This window comes from Puccinia triticina, chromosome 5A, assembly GCF_026914185.1.
Source record: "Puccinia triticina chromosome 5A, complete sequence".
In the NCBI taxonomy this organism is placed as follows: domain Eukaryota; kingdom Fungi; phylum Basidiomycota; class Pucciniomycetes; order Pucciniales; family Pucciniaceae; genus Puccinia; species Puccinia triticina.
In genome coordinates this window covers 3,348,773-3,364,980 of record NC_070562.1, presented here as the reverse complement: position 1 = coordinate 3,364,980, position 16,208 = coordinate 3,348,773, and the positions used below count along the sequence as shown (strand labels likewise).

General features: G+C 44.3%; 4 protein-coding genes across 4 annotated transcripts; 3 read left to right on the top strand and 1 right to left on the bottom strand.

The window, feature by feature from the left end:
- Positions 1-4,934: 4,934 nt before the first annotated feature.
- On the bottom strand, positions 4,935-6,204 carry PtA15_5A413 (uncharacterized protein; the record flags this gene model as incomplete). The annotated part of the gene is made up of 2 exons (XM_053169172.1): positions 4,935-4,945; positions 5,070-6,204. The coding sequence occupies 2 exons, from the start codon at positions 6,202-6,204 to the stop codon at positions 4,935-4,937; spliced, it is 1,146 nt and encodes a 381-aa protein (XP_053020395.1).
- Positions 6,205-7,842: 1,638 nt separating this feature from the next.
- On the top strand, positions 7,843-9,239 carry PtA15_5A412 (uncharacterized protein; the record flags this gene model as incomplete). Its single annotated transcript, XM_053169171.1, has 6 exons — positions 7,843-7,989; positions 8,073-8,224; positions 8,303-8,465; positions 8,539-8,635; positions 8,743-8,961; positions 9,037-9,239. 6 exons carry the CDS (start codon positions 7,843-7,845, stop codon positions 9,237-9,239), a joined length of 981 nt encoding a protein of 326 aa, XP_053020394.1.
- Positions 9,240-12,193: 2,954 nt separating this feature from the next.
- PtA15_5A411 (uncharacterized protein) lies at positions 12,194-13,270 on the top strand (the record flags this gene model as incomplete). Its single annotated transcript, XM_053169170.1, has 3 exons — positions 12,194-12,259; positions 12,345-12,518; positions 12,593-13,270. The coding sequence occupies 3 exons, from the start codon at positions 12,194-12,196 to the stop codon at positions 13,268-13,270; spliced, it is 918 nt and encodes a 305-aa protein (XP_053020393.1).
- A 980-nt stretch (positions 13,271-14,250) lies between these two features.
- PtA15_5A410 (uncharacterized protein) lies at positions 14,251-15,745 on the top strand (the record flags this gene model as incomplete). The annotated part of the gene is made up of 9 exons (XM_053169169.1): positions 14,251-14,421; positions 14,509-14,576; positions 14,650-14,764; positions 14,857-14,873; positions 14,952-15,041; positions 15,103-15,209; positions 15,279-15,316; positions 15,399-15,567; positions 15,663-15,745. 9 exons carry the CDS (start codon positions 14,251-14,253, stop codon positions 15,743-15,745), a joined length of 858 nt encoding a protein of 285 aa, XP_053020392.1.
- Between the last annotated feature and the right edge of the window lie 463 nt (positions 15,746-16,208).

Genomic DNA, 16,208 nt, shown 5'->3' with positions numbered 1-16,208 from the left:
TGTTCTTCGGAGCAGAGGGAGTCTTATTGCTGGTAGAGCTTGGTCCTTGATTCCTGGTATTTGCCATTTTGAGTTGCTTTCAGCTGCTGGTTGAGGTAGTTGTATCAAGCAGGTTGCAAGACTGTAAATCTGAAAAATTTGGAGCAACTGAAAGTATTTATTACAATCAGAAACTAGTACAATTTATAACACAAGACAGCTTGGAGTGAGAAACAGAGTGCAGGACAAAGTCAATTTACAATCTTTGTTTTATCCCTGTGGCAGAGCTCTGTTGTGCTGTTTTGGTCTGCTTGACAAACAATGTTTGTTCAAGTCAGCTATTGTTATTTCTGCTTTGTTTTTTTGTGGTCTGAGGACATTGGATCACTTACCAGTCGTTTGACCGTTTGTGATCCTGTCTAGGAGGGTGTCTTTTGGTTTATTGCCGAGTCGTTCCGCAAGCGTTCTGTTTAAAGAACAAGATTGAGTCAGCCTTGTGGAAAGTCTGCTCCAATCTTATCTCAGGAACATACAAGGTTCTAAACTCTAGAGCTGGCTTTGTCTTGGCTTTGGCCGGGGCGGCTACCAATGAAGGTTTGGGTTCTATGGTCAGCAAAGCAATACACTTTAGCTTCTGGTCTGGGTTAGGTTTGGGACTGCAAAAGGAGGCTTAACGCTCACCTTTCTTAGCAGCTGGGGTCTGGGGTTTGCTTTGCCGCGCGAGCTTCCTTTGCGGTTGCTGCGGGTCAGGGTCTGGTCCGGTATTCTCACAACATGCTCCCTGATTCACTGTGTATTACACATCTTGCACCTTACAGAATCTGAAATAAGTGGTGTTACTGTTGAAGCAAAGGCCAAAGGTCAAGCTTGAGGAGAAAGGACCCAACTGTGAAAACAAAACCTGGAGTGACTCACAGGGACAGAAGAAAGGGGGCCAAGGAAGCCCTCAAGGAGGGCTTGGAGCTGCAAGTGTGCATGGCAGAAAAGCGCTCACGCTACAAGAGGTTTTATGCCACAGAGAACTCAGGGAAATGTGCACAGAAAACAGATTCACCAGGAACAAAAAAACAGCCACTTGATGACAAGTGACATCATGCTAGCTCCAGCAGGCTACACACCATCTACCCACCATCTATCCACATCTCCCCCCATCTACTTACCTCTCAGAATTTCCACAGGAGACCCTCAGTTTTGGCTGGGCACCACTAATCCTCATTTCTGGTCAGCTAATACTCAGCTTTGGCTCCCAGCTCATGCTCAGCTTTGATGCCCAGCTCATGCTCAGCTTTGGTGCAGAGCTCATGCTCATTTGATGTTCAGCTCATGCTCAAGATTTAGTCCAGTCATGGCTCAGCTTAGACTCAGATTAGGACTATCATTGGCCGGCTCAGCTGATGCTCAGCTGTGGAAAAGCCTTGACTGAGGGCTCAGGTGATACTCATCTTTTGAATAGTCTCAAAGTGGCTGATTCTCAGCTTTGGAACAGCCTTGGCTCAGCCAATGCTCAGCTTTGGACCAGTATTGGCTCAGCTGATGCTCAGCTTTTGAAAATTCTTGGCCCAGCTGGTGTTAATCTTTGGAAAAGTATTGTACCAGCTGATCCTCAGCTCTTCAGAACTTTGAAGCCTTTTCCAAGATTATGCTCAGCTTTGCACCATTGTTGGATAAGCTGATGCTCAGATTTGGAATATTCTTGGTCCAGCTGACACTTGGCTTTGTATCAGGCTTGGAATAGCCAATGCTCAGCTGTGGCCCAGGCTCAGCCAATGCTCAGCTTTGGCCCAGGCTCATTCAATGCTAGAGATGGCCCCTGTGAACCCAGGTACCTGTTTGGATGCGGGTACCCGCCAGCTTTTTTTCCAAAAGTTCAACACCCGCACCTGCACCCGCACTGCCTGGGGCAGTCAGAGCGGGTACCTGCAGGTACCCGCCCCTCAAAATCAACCGGAAGGAATATTCCTTCCAGTCAAAGAGGTTGCAAAGCCTCTTTGGCTGGAAAGAATCCTTCCGCTCAAAGAGGTTTTGTAACCTCTTTGACTGGAAGGCCTTTGAAGAGGTTACAAAACCTCTTTGACTGGAAAGGCCTACAAAAACTCTTTGACTGGAAGGAATCCTTCCGGGTGAAGGGGTTTGGTAACCTCTTCAACTGGAAGGCCTTTCCAGTCAGCAAGGTTTTGTAACCTCTTCAACTGGAAGGACTTTCCAGTCAACAAGGTTTTGTAACCTCTTCAACTGGAAGGAATCCTTCCGGTCAAAGGGGTTACAGAACCTCTTTGACCGGAAGGAAGGCCTTCCCAGTACTTCCAGTCGTTGTGGCAGCCGCCACCTGCCCAAACAAGAGCGGGTACCCGCTAGAATAACCGGGTACCCAATCGATTTCTCCCAGAAATTCAGCATCCGCACCCAAACACGCACATGCTGGCGGGTACCCGCCAGCGGATAGCAAGTACCCGCAACGGGTTTGTTGGGGCCATCTCTATTCAATGCCTACTGCTCATATTTTGATGAGAATCAGCTGTTCCTGGGAAAAAATTAGGATCAGCTGACTGTGCCACATTGAGTGCTCTGGTGCGGTCTTGCAAGCTCTACAAGTGCTGGCGGAGCAGACTTGGAGAAGCTCTGGAGCAGAAAAAAAAGCTCCATGATGTCTGCCATCAAGTGACTATATTTTTTCCCTGGTGATTGGTTTTTGATTATCCAGATGCACAGAATTTATAGCTTATTACAAATGAGGGGACAGGCTGTGGGCAGAGGGTTTATATGCATATTCATTCTGACAGCTCTGTTTATGAAACTAAAGGTCAAAACCGTAAATTTTATATGTAATTAAGGTTTGTAGACCCTTGCACTATAACTGTGCTGAAATAAAACACTGGTAAAAATAATACCAAGCTTGTTACGTGGTAATTAGCCACTACAAGGGTTTTTCTCTCTTTATGTAAGAGGTAGAAGGCTTTATTATTAATAATATATAATTATTAATAACAGGGAGTTGAGGCGTAAAAATAGCTGGTAAGAGCTTAAGCTGATTGGCTGCTTGACAGAGGCTGTAGTCTTACTGCAACTATTTTCAAAGAATTTACGCTAAAAATTGCTACATATATAAGGAATTTTGTTGAATTTAAAGTGTAGATTCTAGTAATTTTGACGTGCTAGGTGGGGTTTTTATAAGGGATACACTGCTCTTGAAAGCAGGAGGAGAATATTCACGAGTAACTTACAGGTTATGGTGGGTGAATAGTCTGGGGGATCTTTTCCTGAGGGCCAAATAGGCCTCTATTTATAGAGGGGACTTCAGTGGGTGTAAACACTGAGTCCTTTTCTCCCTATGGGAGTATCCAGGGCTGTAGCCGTGAAAAGGGCTTGGCTGTGGGTATTTTAATTGTATTAAAATAGACTAATTTCCCTGACTCTGTCACATGACATGTTTATAACCAATTGTCATGTGAAAGAGCTTCAGTAGAAGTCTACATAATACTTTCACGGGATATTTTTACACGATTAATATTACTCATTATTGTACAACAGTTTAATTTTATGTACTTTAATTGTTTTACTAATTTTTTGTATGTAATACTATTTTTGGGCGCTTTCTGTGGCCAATTCTAATTTATACAATTAGTACATGAAGGAATAGGAATAAGGGGGTACTTTAAGTGGGTGACCCCCCTTAATTTATGATGAGGAATCTGATTCTGCAATAATAATTTAATAATTATTATTATTTACTGAGTTATTGCAGTCTTTTGGATACTTGATGTATCTCTAAGGCTGACACATTCTGTAGGAATAGGGAGAGAGAAAGAGTGACATAGATGTGACAGGGAGAGAAAAGGAAACCTGGGCAGTTTCAGTTTCAACAGTTACAACTCTGATTAATGCAGGACAACAAGAGGGGTTGAGGATGTGACAGCTTGGGCCATCCCAGAAATTAAAAATAGAGCAAGAATGGGTTGGGCACTGAGCCATGAGATTGATTTTAAAAAACTCCCCACCAAAAAGGATAATTTTATACTGCTGCGGGGTCAACACACCCCCCAAGTCCCTCATTTGCAGGGTCTCTGCAGGATGTTTTCCCCCCTTTGATCAGGGAATGAGTCAATTTACACAGAAATATCACAACATCCAAACAGGGCCTTAATTATTGGACAATTTCAGATAACGTTCAGTCAAATTATCCATTGAGCAACAGAAAAATGTGTTGATGACACCTTTGCTTTGTTTTTTGATCTCTTTTGGCTTTAGTTTTTTTCCAAGGGTTAAATTCCTTGCCATCTCATACCAAAGCTCATGGAAATTATCTTTGATCCAAGGCTCCAGAAAAATCCACAAGATTTTTGAACCATACTTGTCATATCCAGAAAGTTCATCTCCTACAATGGCTCCATTGTTTTCACATATGCTTTTTGATGTGCTGATAAAAAATATTGAAGCTCTTTCTAGTTCATCTTTGTATGAGATCCTTTGTTTTTTTGCTCCAAAGATGGTCACAATCATTTCAACATGAAATAAAAAAACAGGGAAAACACTCTGGAGATGCTTTGATTTTACATATTGTTCACTGTACTTCAAGTCAATTTTTGTTTGATCTTTCCAATAAGCATACCAAAGGTCTTCATTTTCATCAAATTCTAAGCGTTTTTTCCTTTTGAAGGCAAGTGTCACTGTACCTATTGGTAATTTGCTCGCCTCTTTCTGATAACTGCCTCCATATGTACCTCTGAGAATAGCATCAGCTAGTCCAATTTGACCTGGTTCTAGGAGAAGACTTTCTGTCCTGGTTTCCTCAATGATCTTCAAAATCCTTTTGAATTGAATTTGGTTTTCTTTCATCTGGTCTTTTAATTCAAAAAGCTCCTTGTTAAATGATAAGCGTGGAAGTTTGGCTTGAGCAACATCCTCTTCCTGATTTGGAGTCTTACCATCTGCTTTCTTGATCTCTGAATGTTGAGTAGTTAATTCTGAACTAGAAAAAATGTTTCCAATATGTGAAAGTGAATTGTGTTGGTTTGGTAAATTCATAAGGTTGGCTTCACAACCTCGAAATGATTTAGAATTCATTTCCTCTGTCATTGGTTGCATAAATCTACCTGGGATTGTGAAGCCAGAATGATGATGTGAGATTCCAACACCATCTTCTTGGGCTTGTTGGTACAAACCATCCGTGAATCGAGAAGAGGGCTCTAAATAATTCATCTCTGCTGGAAGAACCTTTACACCAGGGAATCTATTATTGACAGCAGTTTCCTTGCTGGTGGAATTCATTTGTGGGTAAACAGAGCCCTTTCCGGTTAACGCAGTGCCATCCCTGAGTGTCTGAGTTTCCCAATGGCCTGCTACAGAAGTCAAGAGCGGGTTGGTCGAATAGTGTTGTAGACTGGACATGTGCAAGTCAGATAAGAGTCCCATATGTTCTGGATGCTCTTGTGGACTGCTTGATTGATTTGGAGGAATTTGATCTATCTCCTGGCTTGTATTTAAAGATTCCCCATTGTTGGTACTAGCCTTAACCGCATGATTTGTTTTCTCCAAAGATTCCGAACTGAGATTCTCATAGGGGACAAGCAGATTATGGTTCAACCGATCATTTCGAATTGAGGACAAGACGACGTTTGGTGATAAACTGGTGAGGGCATTGAGATTTCTTGTTTCTCCCTTGTTGATCTTGAAGCTTATATTGAGCCGCTGGCGTTTTGGTGGTCCTGGAGAAGAATACGTGTGCGGAGCTAGCGCATACTCTGCAATTGTTTCGTGACCGTGAGGTAAGATTCCCGGAGGGCGTTCATCAGTGGCTTTTATTTGTTCTTCCTGGTCGCTTCCCAATAGGCCAAGGTAAAACTTTAGGTCTTGAAAAGTCAGGCTACTAACATTGGATGATGTAGAGGACTTCCAAGATTGGTCGCAAGAACTGGTGGGCAATAAGTCCCCTGTACTAGCAGAAATAAGTCTTTCCAGAGCTCCTTCGGTGAGCGAATCTGTTCGAGGGCGATAGGCTTTCTTGCCCACTTGGACACTGCCGTCAGTCATCGAAATTTCACGATGGAGTGGTGAAGTTAATGGGAACATTTCCGGTTGCGCTACTGGCTCTCGGCCATTAGCTTGCTGAGAAGCCCATGAGGAGTGTGTAATGGTGGGAGCAACTCGGAATTTTTCTTCTTGGTCGCGTATCTGTGATAGAGATGAGACTACTTCCTTAAAGCTTAAGTTGACCTCATCCCCAATCATTGTCAGAATACAGCTGCCATGACACAGCCCGCCAAAAGGCGCAGGGGAAATACAGACTACAATGCAAAGCAACGTAAGTCCTGAAACTCACCCTTCAGACAAACAAGCTCAAAGCTTGGTGAGAGAAACGGTCGCTAACCCCGAACCTGTCTCATCCCATGTACAGCAGGTGATGCGAGCAACAAGTCTCCGAGGGCGCAAGCCGAATCGAGAGGAGACGGCAACACCATAGCAGCCACAATTCCAGGATCTTCGGCATTGTGAGTATAAGAGCAGCTGAGATTTAGCGATGAGAAAGAAGCACCAGGCTAACAAAGTTGCTACGCTTTCAACATCATTTTCTCATAGAACATCCATCGCTCCAAGAATCACCGCACCTCCGTTAGCCACCAGAATCAGCCCTAATCCTATTAGGTGAGTGGCAATATAAAACATAAGGGTGCGACGATAGAAAATCATCTAATAAGCCCATGTTCCTTTTAGGCATCAACAAGACCTCTCGTTGTCAAAGGACAGAAAGTAGACCGAACGAGCTCAGCCATTCTTGGCTACTGCAAAGGTAAATCCAAGATCGGATTTGTAGACTCAATAGACAGCAGGATCACTGATTCTACTGCAAAGATCATTCATACCAGATCTCTCAGTCCTTAGGATCCTCGTCATCATCGGATCCTTCTCTTATTTCAATCTTCTCTCTCATATTTCCTATCAGATCTTTTCTCCGACAATATCAATCAGCCAAGCGCAGCGACAAAACTTTCCTGCTCTTAGGTAAAACCATTTCCTTTGTCATTCTCTTTCTTTCTCAAATCATTGCCTCGATTGTACATAGCATCAGAATAGAGGATCTAATTAGAAATACAACTCTCTTAGTTGTCTGCATTTTTACAATCATTGCTTCATGGAGCGGGGTCTTGGATTCCAAGAGCGAACCGCGGCCAGTAGTTGGGTTGAACTTAGCATTGCCGCTGATGACAAAGATGATGCCCAAAAAGCCAGAGGATAGAGATGGGCGAACTGGCATGCTCGAGTGATCAACCTCTGGCGGGGATCTATTCTGTTCACGTTTGGCTAAAAGCTCTGAGCGCGGAAACAGGGACCACTGTCAGTCTGATCAATTAAAGTGTTTAAAACGATGACAAGTGAGGAGCAAGGGAAAATCTGGCCAGAAATCTTCGATGCTCAAGCGTCACGAACTAAAATAGAAACCGGCTATCCCGCAAAAGCAAGTGAAGCACCACAGAGTTTCGGCAAACCGGTGGCGATGGCGACGGTCCGTTGCATTGTGGTCCGTTACATTGTATGTACAAATATCGAGCGCAGCAATTTAGGTGTCCGCTGTAGCTTCTGCGGCGGGCCGGACTTGCCGCGCGGCAAAAGGAATGTTATGTACATACAAAATTAAGGGACAGGCTTGTGTTGTGGGCTGGGGCTGAGGTAATTATGTACATAATAGCCTACAGCCGGTGTGAGACACTTCCAACTCGCCAGCCGAACCCATAACTCCATCCGAGGAAGCAAGCCAGCCGACGCTCCGAAGCAGTCAGAGACATCCCGATCCCGGTGTGCGAAAAGTTGTACATACAACCAACTCCGGAGTGCCAGGCAGACAAATTAGACATCAGCACAAGCTTCAGAATGGACCCGTCCAACTCTCATTCGATGAGCAAGAGCTCACCCACAGCCTTACGCAGCTTGATTTGGGAAGGATCGATTCCGATTTCTTTCATACTGGATCCAAGTGAACTACCGCCCGGGTCGGATCGAGGGGTTGAGGCGTTTTACGTTGGTGAGATGATCCTGGTTCGACACTCGGATCCTTTCAGCTCACGGATATCGTCTTCTTTCCTTTCCTCCGTGCTTCTTAGACCTCGGCTCCTAGGATGTCCTACTTGAGCTTGCTAGTTCCAATCGTCAAGAACAATCTGATCGGCCTTTGTTTGGATGATAACTCTCTATTTACACTGAAGGAGGACAATATTTGGTTTGAGCATGCGCCAAGTAAAGTTGCTTTAAAATGGTTCATCGGTTTCTTATCAGCAACTCGCGCGGATTTAATACTTATTGATTACTGGTTTATTTTATTTTTCGACCTTAGGCACTGGCCGATTGGATTGATTTATGATACCCTCCTAGCATCACTACCTTCATCATCCTTAGGACTACCACTTCAAGTGACGGTGCACCTTAATCCTGTCCCAGCTGACAAAGGATTGCTACCGAATAATGTTTCGGTTTGTAGGGAGGCATTTATGAGTCAGGTCAGTCGACTTGCTTTACAATGTTGAGATACTCTGCCGGCGGGAGTTTCGTGGTGCTGAATTAATGATGCAGGTCAAGGAAGCAGATTTTGTGAGATGGGGCAGCACTAGAAGGGTGACCAACTTGAGACAAAGAGAAGCAGAATCGCTATGGGAAGGATTGGTAGAACGTTTGCTTATTTTCAGAGACGTTCTGAATTCAATTGGGAAATCCATTGCTTATTGCCCAACCACATCTTCCCTGGTCTCTGCTGCTCTCTCTATTCACCGCTTCCAGACGACTTCGACAAGTTTTGGCTCGTTGCCAGTAAACTGATACCCATCCCCCCGTCACCATCAAGTCTCCACTCGGTACCTATGGCACAGGCGCAGCCTACAAACTCATCGATTGATCGCATGCCGGACGGAAATGGTGTGCGAAATGTGCCTTTGAGAGTTTATCTTCCCGACAGCATCCCAGTTATACAAGCTCAATCAGGTCCATTGGATCAGAACGGCAAGTCAATCATTAGCCAAACCGTTGTGATAAGTCTCAGTAGTTTACCTTCAGTTTCCACTTTGCCATCCGTAGGACGACGTGTTACACTGGGAGCCGCTCTAGTTGACCTCGCGCCCTCGCTGTTCCCTGAACCAACGTCGACGTCAAAGCGACGCCTTGCGAGAGCTTTTATACACGGCGTTCAAGTGCCCCTAGAAACTGAACTCGGCTGGCTTGGGGCGGTAATGTGCTGTGCCGATGGCTGGGTTGCTGTAGTCATCCATCTAGGTCGGTAGAGCAGGCGTTTGACATTTTCCGCCAATTTCTTGTCAATCCCGACTGTTTGAACATTATGAAGACATAATTATATTTGGCTACAAAATCAATAACGCCCTATCCAGTATTGAGCTAGTAATGCTGTATGTCGATTTCGTATGTTGATGGTAGTACATGCTTCTACCCATCTCTACTACTCGACCAAATTCTGTCTCAGTACTATTTCTTCACTCTCACGAGCCAGGATTCTCACACATCCATAGTTATCATGAGTTCCTGGCATTAAAAACATTCAGGTTCCGTTGGTTCCCCTCAACAGCCTGTGGGTGTGCAATCCCTTTTTACGTTAATATCTTTCACTCCATAATCAACTGATCTTTCTCCAAATTTACATAGTCCTAATAACTGTTGTTGGTGATGTGGGGGGGTGAGTAATTGTATCTTAGATTTGCACAGCTTGCATGTTCTTTTTATACCCTTATGGATTGGTGCATATATTGGTGTAAGACCCCTACAGCTGAACCATGGACTGGATTCCAAGCTCAGCGTGGCACAGCCAAGCTGATTTCCTTTCTTGGCATGTTGCTTGCTTAACAAAGCCACCCAAATGGAGTGTTGGAGGACCCTGTGTGGAGTGCTCTCCATAGGAGAGGCTTATGAGTTATCTCTCAATTTAAGCAGGAGTGGCAAGTGCTACACAAAAAAACCAAAATGATAAAAAAAAATTGAAAAGACAGAATTGTAGGCTCTGTCCTTATTAAGACTTTTAGTCACTCACCTGTTTTGTAGCCAGAATGATTCCCGGATTCACAAATTGTTTGACCCTGATTGGGAAAACTTGCACATTCTTCAATTTTTGAAAAGATTATTGAAGGTCAACATGAACAGATGGTGATAGAGAAGATTTGAGTAGACCACATTTTAGGCACAGTGATTGAAAATATGGGAAAAATACCTGTGGAGAGGCAGCAAGGCTTGCAGAGAAGTCATAAAAAAATCAAAAAAAACCCAGCCAAATGAACTTTTTGCTCCTGCTTAAAATTTCCAGGCCACAGGAAGGGTGGCTTTGCTGCCAGCCACAGACAAGGAGGGAATTGCGGTAAGTTATGATTTTTCAAAGAAATATAAACTGGCTTGGTGTTTTTGAGATCACTAATGGATGACTCCCTCAGGCTTAGGAAAAAAAAATCCTTTTTATTGAAAATTAAGGGCTTGGGTGTCCAAATTAAGATCTAGGAGGCTCCCAGACTTGATGGGAAGTCATGCAATATAAATCTTGTTGTTTTTTAATTTTCAAAAAACACTGGACATTGTGGTGATCAAACTGGTGCAGGACCTCAAGATCAAGAAATGTCTGCTTTGAAGATTCATCAAGACCCTCAAGATTTATATCATCCTTTACCCTTCAAGGCTCAAGATCTCAAGACTCAGATTGCTCAAGATTCCAGATCTCTCCCAGACTCTTTTCCTTCTCTCCTGGCTCTTTTCCTTTCTTGGTCCTAACACATGAGCCATGTGGGTTTTGTTCTGTTCTGTTTCTTTTCTTTTGTTTTCTGTTAAGATTCTTTATCATTTGATTGTGTGATCCCTTTCTTCTTATTCTTATTTGTGTTGCTTTATCTTTGATTGTTGTGGTGTTTTCTTTGTTTTCTTCTTTTTCCTCTTTTTTCTGTTTGATGTTTGTAGTTACAGATGTGATGACATTTCCTGTGACATGTCACTCCCCAGAGTCCAAGTTCAAGTTTGAACTTGGAGGATGGGACAGCATGGGACTTGCTCTGATCCAAGAGAAATTTCATCAATCCTTTTCTGATCCGCTGGTAGTATCCCCAGCATTATCCTGATCCCTTATCATCATCCAATCCTCAACAAACCAACCATTGCTGACGGTATTCCATCCCTGTTGTCTCTCAAAAATCCCCCCCCCCCCCCCCAATGCTATCACTTTTTGATCCACATCTCATTTTCCGGACCACCCACAAGGGCAGCTCAACAGTACCTATCCCTCAACGCTCTGCCTACCACCTGGCACGGTAGGAGTTCCACAACATTCTGACCTGTTTTATTCCCTTACACATATTGATGGGCTATATACTATAGCCTACACCTTGTTTGTAAAAATGCATCTGTTGAAAAGTTCCTGATCAGTTTTCTCCACTTGTGGGACTTTCTGCTTGGTATACTGAGGAAGTTTGTTGAAATTGGATCTTTCTGGGAAAGCCACAAAGAATGAGATGAGTTTTGACAAAAATTCAGATGGGCCAAGTAAGGGAGAAAATCTCACTGGATGAAGCTCAAGTTGGTGTAGAGAAAGAGTGAAGAGAATCAGAACCAATATATTCCTTGGAGTTTAACCCGGTTGGCTGTTGGTGATGTCATCACGGCTTTGCAAGAGAAACAGTTGGGTAAAAATTGAAACTTAATATTTGTGAAAATTGAGTGAAGATCCTGTCCAAGCATTCTGCAAAGGGCAATGGTTAAGGCCCCGTTTGGAGCCAATATAACTATAGGTGATATAATCATTTGTAAATTCAATAAAAAATACAAAACTCAACATAAAGAATCCAATTTTTTTTTGTAGGAAACCTACAATACTGGTCTCATCAACTATGAAGTCAGATTCAACTGATTCAGCCATCTTCAGCACCCTAATACCATTATATTGCTTTGTTTTGGTCAAAAGCAATATAATGGTACTACAGTACTGAATATGGCTAAATCAGTTGAATCTGACTTCATAATTGAAGGGACCAGTATTGTAGGTTGCCTAGAAAAATATTTGGAGGCTTTATGTTGAATTTTGTAGTTTTCATTGAATTAACCAATGATTATATCACCTATATATTTATATCGGCTCCAAACGAAGCCTAAAGCTCGACCGGGGTCCGGGTGACACGGTCTATGTATCGAATCTACGTAATTATTTATAAACCACCGGAGTCTTGAACTCTTGTGTCTGTGAGCTACTCTCTTGATGGCTGCGATCACTCGACATCAAGTCAGCTTGTCCGATGGCGTAACGATTTCTCTATCCCTCCATGTAAGCATACTCCTCTCTCAACGTCTTTCCGGTCCCATGCCATGTGTGTGCGATGAAGATTTCATTTAGCTGATCCTTTGAGTAGCTTCACCCTGCACCGTTACTTCCAGGGCTCGTCATACTACTACACGGTCGCTTGCATAATTCTACTCGAGGACCATGCAGCGAGTTGTTCTCAAAGATCTCCTATTCAACCCTGACCTATGATGCTCGGGGGATGGGTGAAAGTAGTGGAACCACCGGGTGGTGCAACATTGATGTGAGTCTCCTGATCCGATGATAATATAATTTTTTTCGTGGCAGGCTCCTTACCCTTGCTTACTACTCTCAAAGCAAGAGGTGGAGGATCTACAGCAGATTATCAGCCACATCAGAAGCACATTCGGTCCCCCCCTAAATCAAGTGATTGCCATCATCGGACACTCCAAAGGCGCAGGCGTTGGTTTTCGGTGGGCATCCCTGAAGGATTTACACCAGGAAATCAGCCAGCCGCACCTGTATGACCAGATAGACCGACCACCACTCCTGGTTTCACTGTCGGCTCGATACGATACCTCCGATGTCGGGCTTTCGCGTTTTAATCAAGAACAGCAGGCCAAATTGGAAAACGAAGGCAAGTTCGTATGGCTAAGCTATCGGGCCGGACGAAACTTCTGCGAGCGGAGGGATTATATCGTGACGTTAGAGGATATCGAAAAGGCCACCAAAGTCTCATTGGAGTGCGTCAAAAATATGCGGGAAAACGCTCAGGTCCTCTTGTTTCACGGCAGAGCAGACGGGACGGTCGCCGTTCAACATGCCGAGAAGCTCGGCCGACAACTTCGCGACACCAACCCGAGCACAAGTGTGGATTTGGTTCTAGTCGAGGGCGCAAAACATAATTGGGATCAGGAGGGCGAGATCGAGATGCTGGTCGACTGGATTAACCCATGGATCAAACGCCGAGCAGGGAGAGATTCGACTAGGATTCCTGCAGATAAAATTGTAGATCACCTTGGCCCTCAGAGGTAGATTCGGAGCTTTGAATCTCTTGTGCAAGTTTCTTTGCATATTCACAATTCCAATTACAAAAATTTCGTATGTTTTGTTTATCTACATGCAGAATAGTTTTTTTCTTGACTGTTTCCTATTTGAATGGTAGTCCCAGAGTCGCAATGACATGACGACAAGTCACAAGAGCTCTTATCAGAAGTCAAGTAATTCTGCAAGCAGCTAAATTCTTATTGAATGGGTGACATGACAGCTTGATATGATCCTCGGTACACGGTAAGGGGAGGCCCGTATATCAAGGTCTTGGATTGATTTTTGATTCTCCACTGTTTAGCTCTTAATTATTCCGCTGCATTGGTTGAGAGGCATTCATGTTTTTGAATACCGCAACTTGTTTGATCGGTGTGCGTATGTAGCTTGCGATAAGATACACTCTGTCATACAACGCAGTCCCTAACCTGGGGTGTGTTTTGATCTCTGCGATCAACTTTAAACCGGAAAAATATAAATCCTTGTTTTTGGTTTTCAAGCTGCAAGACCAAGCCCCAAGATGGCTATTCTTGCGCCCTGCAACGGTGGTGGTGTGCATGGCTGCGTTGTATGAACACTTGCCTTAGCTAAAAAACATTTGCCTTGATCTTGCTTGGCACGGAAGTCTGTACAGCATGAGACTGGCCTCTAGTTTTGGCATGGACATCCGAGTATCTGTCACCAGTGTGACCCATGCCGTTAGTCACTGTACAACCTCGATAGCTTTTGTGGAGAAAGGTTCTCACCTCGGTTACGTCATCATCCAGCCTATCTGATTCTGCATACAGTAACCCCGACAGTTTGTTCCAGAATCCAGCGGGTGTGACTTTATAAGGCCTTCGGTATTCAACACTTGTCGGGATTTTCCTCGTTCTCCTCCATCTCTCTCTGCTCAACTCCTCTCCATAACAAGATCCCTTCACGTCGTTCACCTCACCCAGTTTATCGCGAGTCCTTTCAAAAAAGCTATCATGGCAAGCCAGACAGATGTTGTATCCGAGTCTTCAGCCCCAGCCGGCGAGATCGTCCAAAAGAATGCTAAAAAGTTCAAGTTTATCCCGCCACCAACATTTTCCAACAAAGAAGAGGAGCGCAAGTACAAGCTTGGTAAACTTGCTGCCGCCTTCAGAATCTTTGCCCATGTGAGAATTAACTAAATATCATCTAGTCTTTACCTTTAGTTTTCAGATCGGTCTTGACTGACACCACTTGATATCGTCGTTCGCTAGCATGGCTTTGATGAGGGCGTAGCTGGTCATTTGACACTAAGAGATCCGATTCTCACAGATCACTTCTGGTGAGTATTCGTCCTACCCTGAGCAGATCTCCAGGCTAACGGTAAGGCGTACCTTCTGCGTTGCAAACTAAAGGGTAAATCCTTTCGGTCGAGCATTTTCTCAAATGACTGTTTCCGACCTGTTACTCATCAATCCTCAAGGTGAGATTGTGATGGGTGGTAAACCGGACCGCCAGGTTTACAACGAGGTACGTCCGAGGTTCACCCTCTCTCGCACCATTTTTTTTTAGCATACCGTGCAGATACGTTGCCCCTCGCTCAAATTCACTCTCCCATGTAGGCAGCATATGCGATCCAGTAAGAGCTCTTCTCGCTACTGGACAATTCCTATGAAATCGGAGAAGGTCACACATTTACATATGCTCAACTCTCTAGCCATGCCATCCATACCGCGCGCCCTGATGTCGAGGCGGCTTGTCACAGCCATAGTGTTTATGGACGTGCATTCTCTACGCTTGGTATTGAGTGAGTTCATATCCTCTCGTCTTCATCCATGTCTCAGTGGAAGACTCACATTTCCCTTCAGCCTTGACATCACCACTCAGGATGCCTGCGCCTTTTACAACGATTTGGCGGTGTATCGTGGCTTCGGCGGGGTTGTTTTGGCCTCTGAGGAGGGGGACAACATTGCCAGTTAGGTTTCCTTTGCTCCAGTTCAGTTTTAGCCTGGTTTCATGACGTTTGACTGAGATCGGATTATAGAGGCGCTTGGTCAAAAGAAGGCCGTGATCTTGCAAAACGTACGCATACTTCCACTAAACATTCATTCGTCCCGAAGCCACATTCCAACTGTTGCCTGTGCTTCTTTTGAGCCGCAATTAGCACGGTTTGTTGACCACAAGCACCAGCATTGAAGCCGCGGTTTGGTGGTTTATCTCACTCGAAAGTTTGTGCAGGATTCAGCTTTTAGCTGATGCAGCCGCTGGTGGGAGAGGGATTCAAACCATCAAAGCCGGTGACCAGGAAGCAAAATTCACCTACCAAGCCGTGGGTACGTATATGTTAATGTAGCCATTCTGATCCGGGCGAGCCCAAGGTGTGAACTCTAATGCTCACTGATGCTGTCTTCCTCTTCTATTTTTACAGGCTCTCACATGGCAGGCTGGGCTCAGGCTCAACCCTACTTTGACCAGATCCACGAGAAAACCGGGGGCGCGTACCTCCAATAGCAGCTTTTTTGCAGCATTTCTCCAAATGGCCTAGGATGTAGTTTCTTTCCTATTTTTTCTTTGTGAGAGAGTGGTGGCCGATGTACAAACCCGATTGGCAAGCAATCAACGGTATATATTCTGTGAAAAAATGACAACAACAAAATTGTTTCTTTCTGGCACTGCTTAAGCACCGGCAAAAGATACCAGCATATCTACATAGCAGCAGCCGGAATGTAGTTGACTATTGAATTGGAGTAAATTGGGGCGAGCTTGTAAAGAACCTAAGAGAATTTTCATTGCAAAGAAACAAAGACCAGAACCGTTGATTTATTGGTGAGACAGACCAGAGAAGGACAAAGGACAGGAGAGTGGACACAGGACTAAGACAAAAATACAAGGATTAGTCATAAGAAATGACAACAAAATCAAGCAGAGATAGACCAAAGGAAATGTTTCTGTTGGTCCATTTCTCACCAAGTTG